The sequence below is a fragment of the Notamacropus eugenii genome, chromosome 3 (assembly GCF_028372415.1).
Source record: "Notamacropus eugenii isolate mMacEug1 chromosome 3, mMacEug1.pri_v2, whole genome shotgun sequence".
Classification (NCBI taxonomy): domain Eukaryota; kingdom Metazoa; phylum Chordata; class Mammalia; order Diprotodontia; family Macropodidae; genus Notamacropus; species Notamacropus eugenii.
Window position 1 is genome coordinate 165,980,893 of NC_092874.1, and position 21,048 is coordinate 166,001,940.

A 21,048-nucleotide genomic window follows, 5' to 3' on the forward strand; every position below is an offset into this window, starting at 1 on the left:
TAAAAAAGTTATTTTGAGAAAGGGTCTATAGGCTTCAACAGTGCCTAAGAGGTCCATGACCTACCAAAAAGTTAAGACTCTCTAGGGAGTTCAATTTTTGATACAAAGAAGGAGCAGCTTTCCCAGCATCACCTAACAATTCAATAATTAAATCAGTCAAATCAAATTAAGAAATCAGAGAGATAGATTCAAGCATTCCTTAGACCAAGAAGTCCTTAGACCAGGGGTAGGGACTCCAAGGGCTGCACTTGAGGACCTAGAGGGCCACATGTGGCCTCAAGGCATCAGGTTCCCTACCTTTGCCTTAGCCCATAGTGTTCCCATAAGACAAATATACAGGAAGGCAGGTATATATGCTATGCCTCCAGAATCAATCAAAAACATTTATTAAGTACCAACTATGTGCTGGTCATTGAGCTAGGCACAAGGGCTACAAAGACAAAGAGCCCCTGCTCTCAAAGACTTTACATTCTGAAGGAGGAAGCAATACTGATACATAGAAAGTGCATGTGCAACAGACCAAAGGTAGCTTCAGTGGGTTAGGGTGAGGGAGGCATTAGTATTGGGGGAACCAAGAAAGGTCTTACACAGAATGGAAGTAATGGGTCTGTAGGATCTGCAGTTTCTGTTCATTTTATGTAAATAGGTTCCATTCAATTCAACAAACATTAAGTGCCTAGCATCCCCACCTATTCTCTGACGCTGCCTGGGTTGGAGGCCTGGACTGGGAACCAAGGAGACCTGAGTCCTAATCTTGTTTCCTATGTCTAGTAATTGTTTGATCCTAGGAAAATCACTTACCTACACTGAGTCTCCATTTCCTTGTCTTGATGATGAAGACACATAAGAGTGCCTAAGCCAGAGGATGGATGGGCAGAATCAAATAAAATAATGTATTTAAATGCACTATATAAACAATGACTGGGAGGAAATAAGGCCTAGTGACTAGAGAGGTGACCTCAAAACCAGGAAGACTTGGGACGTAATCCTGCCTCTTCTGTGTTCTTGTTACCCTGAGCTAATCACTTAATCACTCAGAATTCAATCAATCCATCGGTAAACATTTATTATGTACCTACATTGTGCCAGGCCCTGGAATTACAAAAAGAAGCAAAAATTAGTCCCTGCCTTCAAGAAGTTACTAAATAGAATCTCTCTAAGACTATACATTGCAGAGAAGGTGCCAACCAGTATTAGCAGCGTGAGTTTGTATATCAACGAAATCTTACAGCTCTCGTCTCTATCTCTGCGCCACAAAGCCATCCAGGCTAGCTACCATGCACCTGGGTAGGTGGAGACGATTCTGCGACTAACATTATTTCTGGAGCTGCACTAGCCTAAAAAAAGCAAGGGATCAGGGGTATAAAAGTGCCGCCCTCCCAGCCCCCATGCGCCTTCCTGAATGCATTAGCTCTCTAAGAAGCCTGTATAATCTGCCTGAGCCCTGAGAAAGAAGTTGAGCTCTGCATTTACCTTATAGCAAGTGACAGGTGTCCAGCTGTTCCATTTGTGTTTAGCTGACAGGTAGCAGTACATGTAAAAGATATAGACCGTGTTTATAGAGGCTTAGAATCTTGTGAGTGTTGGTTTTAGCAGCAGGACAGATCTCCTAGCACATGCTGAGTTTGGGCTTAGTTGCTGGTTTCTTTTGCCAGATCAGATGATGATTAATCAGGAGTCAGATGTCAGCTGTTTGATGTTACTTATGCTTTCACTAACAGCTGCCTGTTTCAAACTGTGCCTCCTACATCGCCAATGCAAACCTGGAGCTGGCAGTTTCCAGAAGGAAAATTTCAAAGTGCTCAGAGTCCAGAAATAGCCGATGTAGTTTCTGATTAGAGTTAACTTTGTGCTTTATGTAATTTCTCTAAAACTGAAATGTACAAAGTATCGACAAAATATTTGATTTAGCCAGGGTCCAAAATGTGAATTATCTGCACATCACTTCTGTGTTTGTTTATAATCTTTTATACATATATATACAGAAATATTTCACCAGAAGCATATAAAATGCTATTTGAGCATTTATTTCCCACTATTATTTATGTTCTACCTTAAAAGCCTACAAGGATGAGTAAATCCCAAGTCTGAAAGTTTGATTCAAATCGGCTTAAACTCTTTTTGAAGAAGGCTATTCGTGAGCGATTTCTTTTCTCACGAGGTTTTCAATACCTCCTTGTTCTACTCTTAATCAGAAATGCCATACAAACAGCATTTGCAGGCTTCCTTTTCCATTAAATAGGAGGGAAAAAAAGCAGGAAAGTAAGAACACTTAGGGGAAAAAAATTAGACAAGCTTTTCAGGACTTTAAGAAAAGTTTGAGGCTAAGATTTTTCCCCCCAGGGGACAAAGAGAATTCCAGTTGGTTTTTGCCTAACCTAGATATCAAATGTCCATGTGGCTTGCCATTCTAAAATAAAACTTTTTAAGAAGGTTCCTTTTTTAGTAAGAGAGGAGGAAGTGAGAAACTGACTTCCCTGAGATTCTCCCTATTCACTGTAGCCAAGAGGTCCTAAAATTTTGGCTAATTCCTCTAAAAATCTCTTGTATGGCTGGGACCTCACAGGAACCACCAAAAAAAAAAAAAAAAACACACCAGCGTCACAGTATATGTTGTGTCAAGCTGGTCAATGATAATTTTAAAAAAAAACCCTAAAACCCCAAAATATAAAACCCTACAAATTTCACCAAACCCTAGCAAAAATTTCAGGAAGACCAAGATCATCTTCTCTTTCTACTCTCCCCCCAAATCCATACTCTAAATGTTATTATCTTGGTCTTTGTATATAGTGCTATATGAGATCTAATATGACTGTGGGAAGATCAAAACAGTGGCATATGAGTTACAGACTTATAGATAATTAGAATTGGAAGGAACTTTAGAGAATTCAGCTCTGATACTTCCCACCTGTGTGAAGAGGGGCACTTACCCACTCAGAGGATTTGTATAAAATGATAATATTAATAATAATGATAACCAATATCTATACATTATTTTAAAGTTTGCCAAGTACTTTAATATGTTATCTCAGTTAATAACAATGTTAAAATATGAACTATGGCTTGACATTGAAGTAAGGAAAGTGCTTTGTAAACATAATGGGAACAATACTGGCCTTGGAGACAGACAACCTGGGTTTGAATCCTGACTATGTCATTTACTACTCAGTGATCATGGGCAAGTAACTTAACATCTCTCTGCCTTGAGTGCCTCCTCTGTGAAAATGACACTGAGGTGGCATATACCTACAGTAACCCTTGCTAGTGCAGAGGCTGAGGGATCACATGAGCTAAGGAGTTCTGAGCTTCAGTCAGATATGACAATCCAGTATATCCAATATCATTATGGTGTTTCTTAGGGAAATGGGACCATGAGACCACCTGAGAAGGGGCAAACGAGCCTAACATAGAAATGGAACAGATTTGGGGGAGAGAGTGAAACTAAGATGGTGGAGTACAGGCAGCAACCTAGCTGAACTCTCCCCAAAATCCCCTCCAAATAACTTCAAAATAATGCCTCAAATCAAATCTTGGAGCAGCAAAGCCAACAAAAGGTTGCACTGAGACATTTTTCTAGCCTAAGACAACTTAAGTGATCAGCAGGAGAGGTCTATGACATCAGGGGTGGCACCTGGCCCAGAGCAGCAGGCTCTGGAAGTAAAGGCAACAAGCAGTAGTAATAGTAGCAACTTCAGGAGCTCTCAGCCCAGAGACAGTAAGGGATTTGGACAACTGATTAGAAAGACATCACAGGCGACCCTTTGCTGGCATTGGATATAGCTGGTGCTGACTGGTAACTCTATCACCAACACTGCTGTTTTGGGTCACAGTTCCACTATCATTTGCAAGTACTAAACAGCAGGGAGAGAAGTCACAATTCCAAGGCAGAGAAGATCACTAATACGTGTGACTGCATGGGGGCAGAGGCTCTTCTGGGCAAAGAAAGAGTACTGATCAGGAAAACAGTGACTACACCTGTCCCCATCACACCACCTTGGAAGCACTGAAAACTTGCAGACCCCCAAAACTAACTCTGAAAACAATAGAACAAAAAAAGTCCTGAAGCTTGGGACAGTTCCTTCCCAACCCCAGGTGAGCAGAGCACAACTTTATAGTTCAAAGTCACAGTAACAATTATATTGCATAAAGATCAACTGTGAATGACTTAGTTATTCTCAGCAATGAAAAAAATCCAAGACAACTATGAAGGACTTATGGGGGAAAATGCTATCCACCTCCAGAAAAAACTGATAGAGTCTAAATGCAGATCAAAGCACACTATTTTATACCTTTCTCCCATTTTTGTCTGTTTTCTTTCACAATATAATATAGAAATATGTTTTGCATGATTTCACATGTATGACCTATATCAAGTCACCCTCCTCAATGAGGGGGGGGAAAGAAGGAGACAGAGAATTTGGAATTCCAAATTTTAAAAAACAAATGTTAAAAATTGTTTTTAGCTGTAATTTGGAACAAAACTTTTTTTCTTAAAAAGAAAATTAACAATTCAGTAAAAGAGGTACAAAAAATACTGATGAAAATAACACCTTCAAAAAAAGAATTGGCCTAATGGTAAAAGAGGCACAAAATTTCACCAAAGAAAAAGGAATTTAAAAATAGGCCAAATAGAAAATGAGGTACAAAAATTCAAAGAAGAAAAGAATGCCTTGAAAAGCAGAATTGGCCAGATGGAAAAAGAGGTACAAAAGTTCACTGAAGAAAGTAATTCCTTAAAAATTAGGACTGGGTAATTAGAAACTGATAACTCTATGAGACATCAAGAAATAATAAAACAAAATCAAAAGTGAAAAAAATAGAAGAAAATGTGATCTTATCACATAAGAAAAACAACTGGCCCAAAGTTGTGGTGAATGTAATGAAATACTGCAAGAAATGACAAGCAGGTGGACTTCAAAAGTACCCAGATAGATTTATATGAACTAATGCTGGGTGAAGTGAACAGAACCAGGAGAATGTCATACAGAGTAATAGCCACAGTGTGTGAGGACTGTTTTTGATAGTCTTAGCCCACCACAGCAAGGAAAAGACCCTAAAACATTTCCAAAGGACTGTATGATGCAAAATGCCATCCACATCCAGAAAAAGAACTATGGAGTCAGAATGCAGAATGAAGCAGACTATTTTCTCTTTTGTTATGTTTGGTTTTGTTTTACTTTTACTCATGGTTTCTCCCCTTCATTTTAATTCTTCTATGCAATATGACTAATGTGAAAATATGCTTAATAAGAATGTATGTATAGAGCCCACATAAGATTACATGCCATCTTGGGGAGGGAGGGGGAGGAGAGAGAGAAAACTTAAAACTTATGGAAGTGATTGTTGAAAATTGAAAACAAATCAAAAAAAAAAAGAAAACAACTGACCTAGAAAACAGATTGGAGAGAGATAATTTAAGAATTATTATTTTTAAGTAGTGATCAAAAAATGAACTCAACATCCTATTTCAAGAAATAATCAAGGAAAACTGCCCCAACATATTAGATTTATTGAAAGAGATCCATAAATGAAAACTCCCAGGAAAATAATTGCCAACTTTAAGAACTCCCAGATAAGGAGGAAATCAAGCTACCAGAAAGAAACAGTACACATATTATGGGGCCACAGTCAGGATTATACAAGATTTAGCAGCTTCCATGTTAAAGAAGCTGAGATCTTAGAATATGAAATTTTGGAAGGCAAAGGAGCTAAGATTACAGCCAAGAATAATCTACCTAGCAAGACTGAGTATAATCCTTCAGGGGAGAAAAATATTTAATGAAAAAGATAATTTTCACTTATTCCTAATGAAAAGATGAGAGGTGAATAGAAAATTTGACATTCAAGCACAAGACTCAAGAGAAGCATAAAAATGTAAACATGTAAGAGAAATCATAAGAGATATTTAAACTGTTTATATTCCTATATGGAAAAATGAAACTTGTAATTCCTAAGAATTTTACTATTATTAGGGCAGATAGGAGGGCATGAATGTGAGTAAACTATGTTGGGATAACCACCAAAAAAAGAGTGAGAAAGAGACATGCACTGGGAAAAGGGGGAAGGGAGAGATAGAATGGAGGAAATTTTCTTACATAAAAGAGGCATGAAAGGAAGAGCTTTTACAGTGAAGGGAAGGGGAAGTTGGGAGGGTAAGCAACATTTGAACCTCACTCTCATTTGAATTGGTTCAAAGAGGGCAGAATACACACACACACACACACACACACACACACACACACACACACACACCGTATATAAATCTATCTCATGCAATATGAAAATAGTGAAGGAGATGAGATTACAAGGGAAATGGTAAAAGGGAGAGTGGACTAAGGGAGGCAATGGTCAGAAGCAAAGCAAATCAAATGCTTAAAGAGGGACAGGATGAAAAGAGAGAGAAAGAGAAGGGTAAACAGAAGAAAATAGGATGGAGGAATTACACAGTAATCATAACTGTGAATGTGAATGTGATGAGCTCACTCATAAAATGGAAGTGGATGGCAGGATGGATGAGAAATCAGAATCCACCTATTTGTTGTTTATAAGAGACACACTTGAAATAGACAAACACAGAGTTAAAATAAGAGGCTGGGGTAATCTATTATGCTTCAGCTGAAGTGAAAAGGTCTGGGGTAACAATCATGATCTCAGACAAAGCAAAAGTAAAAATAGACCTCATCAGAGAAACTATATTTTACTAAAAGGTTCCATAGACAATGAAGTAGTATCAAAATTCTCTAAAGTGGATCCTCTGATAAAGCCACATTTCTCAAATATATAGGGAACTGAGTCAAATTTATAAGAATAAGACATTCCCTAATTGATAAATAGTCAAAGAATATGAACAGACAGCTTTCAGAAGAAGAAATCAAAGCTATCTATAGTCATATTTTAAAAGTTTTAAATAACTATTCATTGAATAAATGCAAATTAAAATAACTTTGACCTCATACTCAGCAGAAATAACAAATGCTGAAGGGGTTGGAGGAAAATAGGTACACTAATAAACTGTTGGTGGAGTTATGAATTAGTCCAACCATTCTGAAGAACAATTTGGAACTATACCCAAAGGACTATAAAACTCTGTATACCCTGTGACCCAGCAATACCACTACTATGTCTTTACCCCAAAAAGATCAAAGATAAAGTAGGACTCAAATGTACAAGAATATTCATAGAAGTTTTTTGTTGTGGCAAAGAATTGAAAATTGAAGGGATGATCATCAACTGGAGAATGGATGAAAAAATTGCGGTATATGATTGTGATGGAGTATTATTGTGTTATAAGAAATTATAATGGGGGAGTGGCTTTAGGAGAAAAAAACATAGGAAGACCTATATGTACTTATGCAAAGTAAACTGAGAACTAAGAGATCAGTGTGCAAAGTAATGGCAATGTTAAAATGGTGTGAAAGACTCAGCTATTCTGATCAGTACAATAATCCAAAACAATTCCAAAGGACTCATGATGAAAAAATAAATGTTATTCATCTCCAGAGAGAGAACTGATGAATTCTGAGTGAAATTTGAAGTATAACTATCTCACTTTCTTTTTTGTTGCTTTTTTGGTGATATGACTAATATGAAAATATGCTTTGGATGATTTCATATAGATAAATTGATATCATTTTACTTGCCTTCTCAGTGGGTGGGGGGAGAGACTAAGAATCGAGCTCAAAATTTAAAGAGAAAGGAATGTTTTTAAAAAATTAATTAAAAAATAGAGTAAGTCAAGCTTTCTGTGCTACCCACTGGTAGGATTGAGTCCACAAAATAGTGAGACTCAGGTTCACCCACAAAAAAATAATCATAATAAACCATTTCATTATTTTCTAACAAAAGAAAATGAATGGACTAGACTGGATGATCTGTAAGGTTCTCCCCCACATCAAAATTTATGATTAAAGCTTTCAATGTATGAGATACTGTTCTCTTCATTATTATTCTTATTTTCATTATCCTTATTATTTCATATAAAACAGGTGGCAAATCTGCTAAGACTCTTCCAGATCCCTCAGATAAGCTACGCATCCACCAGTGCCAAACTAAGCGACAAGTCACGCTATGATTATTTTGCCAGGACCGTGCCCCCAGACTTCTACCAGGCTAAGGCCATGGCTGAGATCTTGCGTTTCTTCAACTGGACCTACGTGTCAACTGTGGCCTCAGAAGGTGACTATGGTGAGACAGGAATTGAGGCCTTTGAGCAGGAGGCACGTCTTCGCAACATCTGCATTGCCACCTCTGAAAAGGTAGGCAGATCCAATATCCGAAAGTCCTATGACAGTGTCATCCGAGAGCTGCTCCAAAAGCCTAATGCTCGAGTGGTTGTCCTCTTTATGAGAAGTGATGACTCCCGGGAGCTGATTGCTGCTGCAAGCCGCTTCAATGCTTCCTTCACATGGATCGCCAGCGATGGGTGGGGTGCCCAGGAGAGCATTGTCAAAGGCAATGAGCATGTGGCCTATGGAGCCATCACCTTAGAACTGGCTTCCCATCCCATCCGGGAGTTTGACCGTTACTTCCAGAGCCTCAACCCTTACAACAACCACAGGAACCCCTGGTTTAGGGACTTCTGGGAACAGAAATTCCAGTGCAGCTTACAGGGAAAAAGGTCACACCGGAGGGCCTGTGACAAGCATCTAGCAATTGATAGCACCAATTATGAGCAGGAGTCCAAGATCATGTTTGTGGTGAATGCAGTGTATGCCATGGCCCATGCCCTCCACAAGATGCAGAGAACGCTCTGCCCAAACACCACCAAGCTCTGTGAAGCCATGAAGATTCTAGATGGAAAAAAGCTGTACACAGATTATTTGCTAAAAATCAATTTCACAGGTAAATATATGACTTTAATTCCTCCTTTAAGATGCAACTTCCTAGAATGTTTTAGACCTGAGGTTCTCTGATCCATGAACTATTTTTTAAAATAACTATTTCTATATATTATATAATGAATAATTATATATAGTCTATATAATATATCCATTTCCTTTGTAATCTTATGTATTTTATTTGGTTCATTTAAAAAAAACCTTATTCTGAGGAGGGACCCATAGATTTCACCAGACTGTTAAAGGGGTCCATAACACAAAAAGTTTTAAGAGCCCCTATTTTGGGTTAATGATGCATGATTAACACCCTTGCATGTCAGCCCCTCAGATAGTTCTTGCTGCAGTGTCCCATTATAAATTCAAGAATTTTAACAAATGGCCCAAAGAGAACTATTGTTGTGGCACTCTGTGGTCCTCATGCATTGCTAAGGGGATAGCTTGATGGGTACACTAGGTGATAACCAAAGATCCCTTTGTGCTTTTCCTATAGCTCCATGGTGGGAGAATTTGTAGCTTCCTAAATGTGGGATATGCTATGTTTGACCCCCTCTTGGATGCTGACCTCAAGGATACTACATGGAGCATTTAATCCTGTTGACTTCTTTAGGTGTATCTCTGAATAATGTGGATGTAGATAACATAGATAACATTTAAGGATTCGAGAGAATCTCATAATTTACACAGTGGGTGAAGGAAGAGGGGTGGGAGGGAATCACATTATTCTGTGGACTAATTAGAAAAGGAGAGAAAAAGACCTAGATTGTTACTTTGCAGAATTAATATTTTGTTTCTTCTATTACATATATTTCCATATACATATAAATAAATTTCTAGATATTGCTCAAAGAATATATTGAGATGAGGCTTTGTTTCTGTTTGTAGCAATCCCAAATAGGTGAAACAAGTAGGCAGATCAAAGCTATTCAAATGTTTTTCTTACCTGCTGAGTCTCAGGATGGCATTTGCGTATAAGGAAGCTATTTCTAAATATGGCAAGCTTTTCACATATTCCAAAGAGATTTTAAAAAATTTGAGATGCATTCTATTCCAATATCCATGTCAAAGGTGCTTCCTTTGAAGATTGAAGCTCAAATCCAAGTCATTTAAAAAATAGACATGATTACTACTTACAAAAGACCAAAATATCACAATCATCAAATAATGTCCTTATCCTGAAATGTAAATCATTTTCTGTATCATTGAAGAGTCATACTAGACTTTATAGTTTGCATAAAATGCCTCCCACTCAAAGATATAGAAAGCCGTGCTCTCAGATCACTGAGAAAGAGGAAGAAGTAACACACAGCATCATCTTCCATCCAGCATTAGTTTAGACGTCCCACTACCAGCTCAGTGTTACACTAAAAACCCAGGGTGAGACTGAGAGCTACCAGGCCAGTGTTGCAAAACACAAGTCAGGCTTGCTTATAGACCCCTAGATATAGACCCAGAGGAGAGCTCAAGGAACATCTAGTTCAATGAACTCATTTCACAGCAGAGGAAATTAGGGCCCAAGAAAGTTAAGTTAAAAGACTCCCCCAAATTCACACAAATAGGAAGCATCATTTGTAGGATTTGGACTCAGGTCCTCTAAATTCAGATTCACTTCTCCTTCCATTACACCATGATAGCATCTCACACCCCGTAATTGCACGCACATGCGTGCACACACACACACACACACACACACACACACACACACACACCACTGAAAATGAGGTGTCACAAATAATCCCGAAAGATTATTTTTCTTAACTGTGCTGTTGTCTCACTGCCAGTACCATAAAAACATAATAGAACTTTAAAAGGGGGGCGGGGAACACAATGTAAGTTAATAGTTACAAGCATCTGGGTAGTACAGTGGTAGTGTGCTAGATCTCAAGTGAGAAAGACCCGAGTTCTAGTCTGCTCTCAGATTCTTACTAGTTTTATGACCCTACATGTCAGTTAACCTCCTGTGGCCTGAGTTTCTTCATCTGTAAAATGCGGATAATGATAGCACCTACCCAGGGTTGTTGTGAGATCAAATGAAAAGATATTTGTAAATACTTTGTAAATCTTAAGGCACTACATAAATGCTACTTATTATTATTGCTATTATTGTTATTAAATAGCTTCAGATTAATTCCCACTGACATAAGAAATGAGAACAGACTGTAATTTAGAAGAGGAAATAGAGCATTCTAAATGTTCTTAGATTGTTCTACTGTAAACAAACATTTTTATGTGCACACTGCTTCTTATTCACGTACCATCCATCTGTATTTCTAAAAATACATGTGATCTTTTCTTTATATTTTTTTAAATTTATTTTGAGGTCAATTACTCATTCCTCCTAACTCATTCATCTTTTCTTTCATTCCTTCCATTTCTTTCCTTTCTTTTCCCATCCCTCCCTTGCTCTCTGTGTCTGGTGTTCTTGAAACACAGTTAACATTTTGCACGTAAACACAGCACTTCCCCGTTCACTGCTAACTGGGTCTCCACTGGCAAAGTCAAGTCAAGAAGTAGTAAGATGATCTAGACAACAAAGCCAATCATAGTTCTGTTAGCTTCTATGATGCTGTTGTGGGCTTCAGTTCTACAATCCAGGCTAGCTACAGAGATTTGATCCCTGTGTTCCTGCTTTGCTGTGTCCTTTTCCATTTGTGAAACCCTACTAGCTACTCCTCCTTTCTGCAGACTTAGCACAAGAGGAAATGGGCTTAAACTACAGACAGGAAAAGAAGAAGCTTTAGAATTAGTGGTTGGAATATTTTCTCAGTGAGGAAGGGTAAACAATAGAATAAATTCCTAAGGGGTGTTGTTGAAATAGCTAAACTCATAAATATCTTTAAAAAACAGAATAAAAAATGAAATGGAAGAAAGGGCATTAGAAGAAAAGAATAAAAATCTAAGCTGATTGTGTTTGCAAAAAAAGGATACAATTTTTGTGAAATTTATTTGTGTTTGTTTCATGGAGAGGAATGAATATTCATTGCACAAATGCATTTTATCATTTTAAGAACATAGAATCTCCACAACACTGTAAGACTCTCAGATGTCAAGAATGTGTTAATCAAACTAAATCTAGGAGAGACAGACTCTTTATGGTACTAGACACATACAGAGTAGACATTCAAAAAATGTCTAAAATGAGTTGGAAAACAAAATCCATTCCAGTCATAAATTCCGCATGTTAACCCTGAGACTTTTTTTGACTTGAGTAAGAGCTTCTCTCCACAATGATACAGCTAGTCCATTTGATAGGGCAAGGTGTTGTTGTTGTCCCTGCACTTTGTTTTTGTGTTTTGATCAATCAACAAATATTTCTTAAGTACTTATGTGCCAAGCACTGTGCTACAGAAGATTTTTTTTCATTTATTATGTTTTCCTTTTTCAATCTCTCACTCTACTAACCACCTCCCCCATTTGGAAAGCCAGAAAAACAAAGTTCTTTTTACAAACATGTAGTCAAACAAAACAAATCCCCAGACTGATCGTGTCTTCTCCCAAATTATAAATTCCATCTACATGCAGATTTCATCATCCTTCTGCCCAATGATGGGTAATATTTCATGATGAATCTTTTGGAATCATTGGTGGTCATTGCATGATCAGAGTTCCTAAGTCTTTGATAGATAATTTATCTTTACAGTATTGTTCTTATTGTAAAAATTGTGTGTAAAAACACAGATTTACAAAAACAAAGAGAACTTCCATGCAAAAAAAAAAATCCTTTGCCCTTTATAAAGCAATTTCCATAAATAGCAAACTTCCTAGTTACACTTAACATATTTTTCTGTTCATAAGAATTCAAAATATGTATACATTTTCAAGAACACACTTGAATAAAGCAAAGTTCAAGAACATATCAATTATAAACATAATTGATATAAATAAATAAAGCAAAACACATTTGCATTTCTTGATTTCTCTCAAACTCCTAGTTACCTCAGAGAACTTCCTCTCTCCAACATACACCATCATGGTATCTGAGATCAACTTCTTTTTATCATCACATTAGTATTCTGGGTAGCCAATGCCTGTGGAATACCTATACTTCTAGGGTTTCCATGTCAAATAATTGGATGGACAAGATCCAGTCATGGGTTGGAAATCTCACAGACCAAATATTTTCAGTGATTTTTGCTTTATAGCAAAATCGATTAACCTACCTCTCCCAACTTCATTGGGATGTTTTCAACTACCAGAATTTGGAAACAGAATGGAAACAGCCTCCTGTTCATCATTTCAGTATCTAACACAGATTTTGAGATTTAAGAGAAAGAAAAAAATTTGATAATTACCAAATTACTTTGGCCCCAAAGATGAGGTAAACAAATGTGCTTCTTTCTCTTCTTGGGAAAACTGGATAGAAATTGCATATACTGCCAGACTCAAGTGGTAAATTCCTTAGTTTTGTAGTATCTGGTTTTTTTCCTCTTCCTTTTCTCTTCTTTATTATAAGATATATTTTGCTGGCTAGGAATAAGGAAAGGGCTATGTCTGGAAATGAAGGTGACATAAAAACCAAAGTTGTCAACAAAATTTAAATAAAGTAACTGTCATCAAAGTCTTTTGTTTATTAGGGCCTTTCAAAAACTTTTAAAAAATTTTATAGAGTCCATCATCTTGTGGCAAAGCTTTTAACTTTAAGGTAATTAAGCACTATGGCAAATACATATGATTATTAGATGCTCAACCAATTATGTAGTGTTAGTGCCATTCTGTAGTTTCATCAAAATACGCATTTGTCCCTGTGTACTATGCTGCACAGCATTCCCAGGAAACACATTAGCATTAGGGTTTTCCATCTCTGATTATCTGATCACGCAGCATTGGGTATTAGAGTTATTTATGTCTTATCCACCTAAATAGCAAGGTTAATGAAGGCAGGGATTAGAGCTTATCTTAAATTTATATGCTCCCTCCTGCCCAATTCCTCAATGCCTAGCATAAAGCTTTACATATAATAGGTGCTTAATAAAAATTTGTTGAAAGAATTAATGAGCCAAATGAATAGCATGGAGAGGAAGGATAGTATATGAGCTCTAAAAGGTGGAATATGGAAGCCTTGGGTTCAAATCTCATCTCAATCTCTCTAATCCTTAACTTTCTTATCTTTAAAATGATGATAATAACATCTATAATAACTATTTCCCTGGGCTCAAATGAAATAATAGACTTTAAAGTAATGTATAAATGTCTGTTATTATTATTGCTAGCTTTTATATAGCACTTTAAGGTTTTCAAAGACCTTTATAAAAATTATCTCATTTTGTCCTCACAGGGACCTGTTATGAATAGTCCCATTTTATAGGAGAGGAACCTAAGGGAGGCAGAAATTATGCAACTTGCTCAGTGATAGCCTCATTTTATAAAAGAGGAAACTGAGGTAAATAATGATTAAGGGACTTATCCAGGATTACACAGCTAGTAAGGTCTGAGGCTAAATTTGAACTCAGGTCTTCCTGACTTCAGTTCTGGGACTCTCTCTACTATTACACCCTTGTCGCATGGACTCAAAGATGTGGAAGGGACCTTAAAAGTCACCTAGTTCAACCCCTGTATTTTGCAGATGAGAAATAAATTACGTTAACTTTAACATATCTATTTTACATGTAGAGAACTCAGTTACTATGTGAATTGCTCAACATGTCACAACCAGAAAATATCAAATAGTCTTTCAGAGGGAGGAAGCGAGAATTTCCATATAAAGAGTAATGCATGTGGATGCTGTGCAGTGCCCCTCAATCCGAGAATCTCAAAATGTTTAAAAGGCATATAAGGATGGATGCTTCTTGGATGTGGAAAACCAAGCTGTGAACATGAGAGAGAGCTACTAAAGATAACACAATTAATCAATGGCAGACCAAGAGAATATTCCCATGTTCAGCCCTGACTGCTTAGTATCTAGGAGGAGGGGCAACCTGGCTGTCCTGAATGGTGAGGCAGAGGGTGGGAGTGACTGAGCCAAAGTTTCTCAAGTCGGCAGATATCTCTGCCTTCACTGGGTAGGAGAGCCAGTAGCCTACCTCAACAGCCCCTCTCCTGCTCCATGATCTTTCTGTAGTACACAAAGGGGAAGTGTCTGCTTTGGTTGTTGTTCAATCATTTCTGTAAAGTTCTACTCTTTATTTGGGGTTTTCTTGACTAAAATATTGGAATGGTTCACCATTTTCTTCTCCAGCTCATTTACAGATGAAGAAACTGAGGCAAAAAGTTAAGTGACTTGCCCAGGCTCACACAGCTATTGCCTGAAGATAGATTTGAACTCAGGAAGAGGAGTCTTCCTGACTTCAGGCCTCTGTCACCTACTACAGCCCAAATGGGCTTGGGTGCATCTGCTGTGAGGCAGAGACAAAACAGCTTTGAATCTCCTTTATATACACATACCTGGTACCACTTTCAGATACAAAGCAGAGAGATCAATAGAATGGTAGACTGTGGCACCTCACATACTTACTTTCATGACTCTCTGTTCCCAACAACCAGGAACAAAGACAAAAAGTCCTTGAATGATGGAATCACAGATCATTAGGGCTGAAATGGATTTTTAGGGATACCTAATCCAACTCTCTCATTGTACAGATAAATCACTCAGCAAGTATGTATAAAGAATCTACATTGTGTCAGGCATTTGTGCTGGGAGCTTGGGATACATTCTCTAGAATGTCTTATTCTTATTCTAAAGAGCCCCAGAGAGGGACAGTGATTAGCCCAAGGTCCCGTAGCAACATCCCTCCAACCCAGATGCCCCAAGAGGTCCTTTCCTGGTTTAATCTGTAACCACAGAGGGCAGGCAGACCAACAAAAGCATTCTTTTTTTCCCCCTGGGCTATGGCACTCCTCCACAGAACACATTTCAGTTGGCCCTGTCCAGCATGCCTGCACTCTTAAAAAGCACGAAGCTACCCAAGGCACAGCAAGGAAGCCAAGATGGAAAGAGCATATTTAGATGAATGAACTTTGAAGTTGCTGAAAGAGCAAATAGCCCTTGATCTGGTTTCCTCCTCTTGAACTTTTTGTAGTTCCCACAAATGCCCAGAAAAGCTTTCCAGTTCGGCTGATCAAAAACTTCCCAAATGTAAAGGCAAATGTTCTCTTCTTTTTCTTTTCCTTTCTCTTTGGACAGCTCCCTAGGGCTTGTAATGAGACTCTTCAGCCCTTCTAGGAGCACCCTAACTGATGTAACCTGTTTGTTTACTCTCAGCTCCACATCTGTTGTGTAGGGGCTTAGCACTGGAGAAAAGATTCCAGCTGTGAGGTCACCCAGTGGATGGAACGCCAGCTGCCGGCTACTAACCTCATTTTCCCACACTTGGGGTCAGTTCTGCTGCTGATTATCATTACCATTTTGTTGCTGAACTCCCAGTTCCTCTTTTGTTTCATTTGGAAACAATTGAGTTCTATATTAAAACTTGAAGCTGGACAAAGGGCACATTTCCAGTGTTGAAGAAGCGACATCAGAATCAATGCAGTGTTGACACAGAAGAAGAAACCCAAAGCCAGGCATTCTTCCATGTGGTCCTGAACTCTGGGCAAAGTATCGCTTTATGATCCAATCTGTACATTTGTTTTCCCACGTGCTTGCACCTTCAGGCCACCACACATTCCTCTAGACTTGAACTGGAAAAATAAAGTATAAAAAAGGACAAATTTTCAGACAAGATTTTGGAAAGAATTTCCTGAAATTTGGTAAAAATAGGCGATCTCCATCTCTATAGATCAGAAGTTCTTAACTTTTTCTGTTTTGGGTCTTTTGGTAGTCTAGGGAAGCCTGCAGACCCCTTTTCAGAATTATGTTTTTAAATGCATAAAATAGAATACATATGGTTACAAAGTAAGATAATAATATTGAAGTGCAAATATAAAAATATTTAAAAATTTTAAGTTCATAGACCCCAGGTGAGGAACCTCTGTATAGACCTTAAAGAAGACAGTTATCTCTCTTGCTGTCCTGAAAGATGGTCAGACAAAACATTTCCTATAGCAATTCTATATGACATTGCCTAGGAAGCTGTGCAGATTTCTATTATGACAGGGTATAGAATAGAATTTCTGGAAACTGGAGATATTAGGTTTAGGAATGGGGATAAAATCATAGGATTAAAGATTCAGAACTAGAAGGACCACCTCATACACTCTTTCATTTTGCAGAGGAGGAAATTGAGGCCAAGAGAGGTTAAATGACATATTACAAGTCAGATAAATAGCAAGGGGCAAGATTGAGATTCAAACTAGGACTGAGATTTGGGTGGATCCTCTGCCTCCAAATCCAGGGTCCTTTCCATGACTCTAAGGAGGCAGAAATTGGGAAACAGTAACCATTACTCCTTTCTTCCTTTTGCCACCAGGAAAACATGAGCAAATAAATACCCTTTGGAATTAGTCTACCCTATTCTGAAGGAAGGAAATCTTCTAGATTAAGTTCATTTAAGTCACTTTTAAAATGTATGGCAGTCATTTAGAGCTTCATATCCCCTGCAGCAATTAGAATCCTTTGTAAAATTAGTGTAATACAACTGAAAAAGTATTGGCTCTATTTAGAGGTTTGGGTTCAAATCCCTCTCTGAGTCTTCCTGCCTATGTGGATCTTGATCCATTTACCTAATAGATACAGGCCTTTGTTTCCTCATTTGTAAAATGAGGGGGTTGGACTAGGTGGCTTCTGAGGGCTTTTTCAGTTTTCATTCTATGACCCTATGATTAAAATCAATCAGCATGGATTTATTAGGGACTTAGTAAGTTCCAGACCTTACCCTAGTAATCACCCATTAGTGATGCAAGGATAAAGCAAAAAAGAAAATCCATTCCCTCAAAGATCTTGTGTTCTAATAGGTTATAAATTCAGTCCCATATCAAAATGTTCCACTAGTTTCATTCTTTACCTTGTGTTATTCCATTAGTCTCAAATAATTTTCTCACAAATACACAAATTTGTTCCACAAGAAGAACCAATTGTTTAAGGGTGGATTACTCTTAGTAAAACCAACACTTGGCCTTTAATTTCTGGAGCTACTAAACTGAAGGACACTCCTTGAAGAATGCCTAGAAACTTGTTTCACACATATAAATTTTTATTATCCATGAAAAGAAATCAAAAGCGGTAACACTTTTAAAGGGGTTAAGGAAAAGGATTTTAACCCCTTAGATCTGAAATTGGAAGGGACCAGTCCAAACCCCTCATTTTACAAATGAGGAAGTTGAAATAATGTAACTTTCCCAAAGTCAAACAAGTTGTAGGTGTCAGGGCAAGACAATAGCTTTCTTCCATTCTTCAGCCTTCTAGTTGATTTCTTCGAAACTGAAGTCTAGAGAGCTAAACTACTGAGTCAGGAAATGAATTAATACATATGGCTCCCTGAGGGCCAGACTGTAGCTTTATTTTCATTTTATCATAATGGAAGGGAAGGATCTGAATTCACCTGAGCCCCCAAACTCCCTCCTTATTTTCCTTCACTGTCTGGCCTTCCCTGAGTCCCCAGTTAGAGTTCACTCCTTCCTCAAAAAAACCCTTCTATCTATGTTTTTAGGCCAGACGTGTGATTTCATCCGTGTAGGAGTTCTATGTGTTTTCCTGTGTACGTGCTAAATATTCTTCTTCTCCACCCCCTCATTTCCCCATACAGGCAGGGTAAACTCCTTAAGAGTGGGGGATTTGGGGCTCTGTATTCTCAGCAATTAGCTAAACAAATGTTTGTTGAATTGAATGCAACACAGTTATTCCTTGGCATTTTGAGCACTCATCAGAAAAATCACACCCAAGTTAGAATTTGTAAACATCAAAACCCTATGTGAGCATTTGCCAAGAGTCTAAATTGATTGATAATAACACTTTTTTATTTGCACAGGGCTATATACTATGTGCATTCATTGCCACATCTGATCTGCACAATAGTCCTGCAAGATAGGCAGAGTAGGTGTTATCATTCACATTTTATAGATGAGAAAACCAAGTGAATTTTCAGATCAGTTCAACAACGATTATTAAACAGTATTAGGTGCCAGATAGTGTGCTAGGACCCGGAGACATAAAGTCAAAATTAAAACAGTACTGCGCTCAAGGTGCCTGCATTCTCCCTACCAGGGGTGGGGAACCTGTTGAAGCCTCATGGGATCTCAAGGCCACAGATTCCTATCCCACATCATAAAATTATTAACTTGCCAAGCCTAGACTAGAACTGAAGTCTTCTGATTCCAAATCCAGTGTTTTTCCTCTCTCATTCTCATTAAAAGAGAAAGGCAGTATAATAATCCCTGCTTCTTATTAAAAAAGCAAGACTTCTGGCACAATGAATGCTGACTACTGAAGTCATGGCAGTTGGTTGCTCTGTGAATATTTGGAAATGTGTTCCTTAAAGGTAATGGCACAATGGCCAGCAAAGTGACACAGTAGATAGAGTGCTGGACCTGAATTCAGGAAGACTTCTCTTCCTGAATTCAAATCAGGCCTCAGACACACACTAGGTAAATCACTTGACCCTGTTTGCCTCAGTTTTCTTATCTGTAAAATGAGCCAGAGAAAGAAATGGCAAACCATGTTAGTATTTTTAGCAAGAAAACCCTCAAAGGGATCACAGAGAGTTAGATACATTGAAAAATGACTAAGCAAAAATAGCACAAAATTTAAGTTGAAAATCTATGTTTTAATTCTCAATTTTTCTACTGCATAGTATTATGACCTACTGAAAAATATCTTGTAGGCTCTCTAGACCTTAATTATTCTGTATAGACATAAATAAATATAAGCTTCTTAAGGTCAGGAGGTTTTGCTTTTATTTTGTTTTGTTTAATTTTGCCTTTGAATTCCCACGACATACCATAGTACCTAGACCCAATCTGTCTTTCCAGATTTATTTACATTATTCCCCTTTAGTCCCACTAGGGTCCAGTCAAACTAGCCTTTTTATCATTCTTCTTAGATGACACTCAATTTCCCACTTCCATACCTTTGCAATGACTATCCTCAATTGCCTGAGTTGTGGAGGCTCCTCACCCCTACCTCTTAGAATCACTAGTCTCCTTCAAGATCCATTCCCTACATGAAGCCTTTTCTTGTTCATCCCTGCTGGTGGTCCCTTCTCTCTCAACATTTTGTATCAATATTGTAAATAATTTGTATGCAACTATACACACTATTCAAGTTATCTCCAACGTGCAATGAAAACCCAAGAGGGCAGTGACTGCTTCACTTTTGCTTTTGTATCTCCAGCACTTGGCACATAGTAGATACTTAGTAGTTACTTATTAATTGTTTAGTTGATTACTTTGTGTCTAGTTAAGCATTTAGCCAATGTTTGTTGAATTGAGATCAGTAAGAATCAACATTTGAGAAATAATGGTGAATTGTTAAGTCTTGGCCAGAGCAACCCCAAAATCGGGTTATTTGGGCTTCTGCTTCATGTTAAAACATGAAGACTAGGAATTGTGCTGCCTGTGTTTGGGGTAAAGAAGCCATATTTCACCTAATTAGTAAACATTTCCTAAAGCAGGTGAGGTTAGAGATGGGCTTTGAAAAGAGATCAGAAAAACTTGAAGGATTTAGAATGGGAAAGGGTTTCAGGTTTCTAGTCAGGACCCAGAAGATAAAGGTAAAGAGAGATCTACTTACCTTAGGGCTCTCAGATTATAGCTTTTAAAACAATGAATTTTTTAAGCATTTTAATTTCTTATAACAATGGAGAAAGGTGACTGCTGTGTCATTCCCGTTATATCAGTCCATTAGTCAAATTAATTATCATGTTAAATTGCAGGATTTAGCTCAGGATTTAGCTCCACATCTTAAACTTAAAAGAGATCATTTGGCATAGTAAATGGAGGACTATCTTTGGAATCTGAAATTCCTTACTTCAGATCCTTCCTCTGACACCTTTTAAACTGTGAGTTCATGCACATGTCACCTATTAAGTAATCTTGGGATCTTAGATTTAAATGGAGAAAGTTTAGAGCCCCTCTAGAGTAAATTCCTTCATTTTACAAAGCTCAGAGAGGATAAGGGACAATCTATAAAGAATCACTTCTAGTGTGATAACCTAGTAAATTTCAGAGGCAGGATTTGAACTCACATTCTCTTGAATGGAAAATCTGAACTCTAGTCATTACACAATAAAATTAATCAACAAGCATTCACTAAGTGCCTACTGTGTGAGAGGCACTGTGCTAGGTGATAAGGATAAGGAGGCAAGTATGAAACATTTCCTTACCCTCAAGGAGTCACATTCTATTC

General features: G+C 37.8%; 1 protein-coding gene across 1 annotated transcript in view; it reads left to right on the forward strand.

Moving 5' to 3' along the window:
- Positions 1-21,048, forward strand: part of GRM3 (glutamate metabotropic receptor 3) — a 281,695-nt gene that overhangs the window by 184,094 nt on the left and 76,553 nt on the right. The window contains exon 3 of the mRNA XM_072653230.1: positions 7,986-8,841. Coding sequence (XP_072509331.1) covers positions 7,986-8,841 — 856 coding nt within the window. The remainder of the gene's footprint in view (positions 1-7,985; positions 8,842-21,048) is intronic.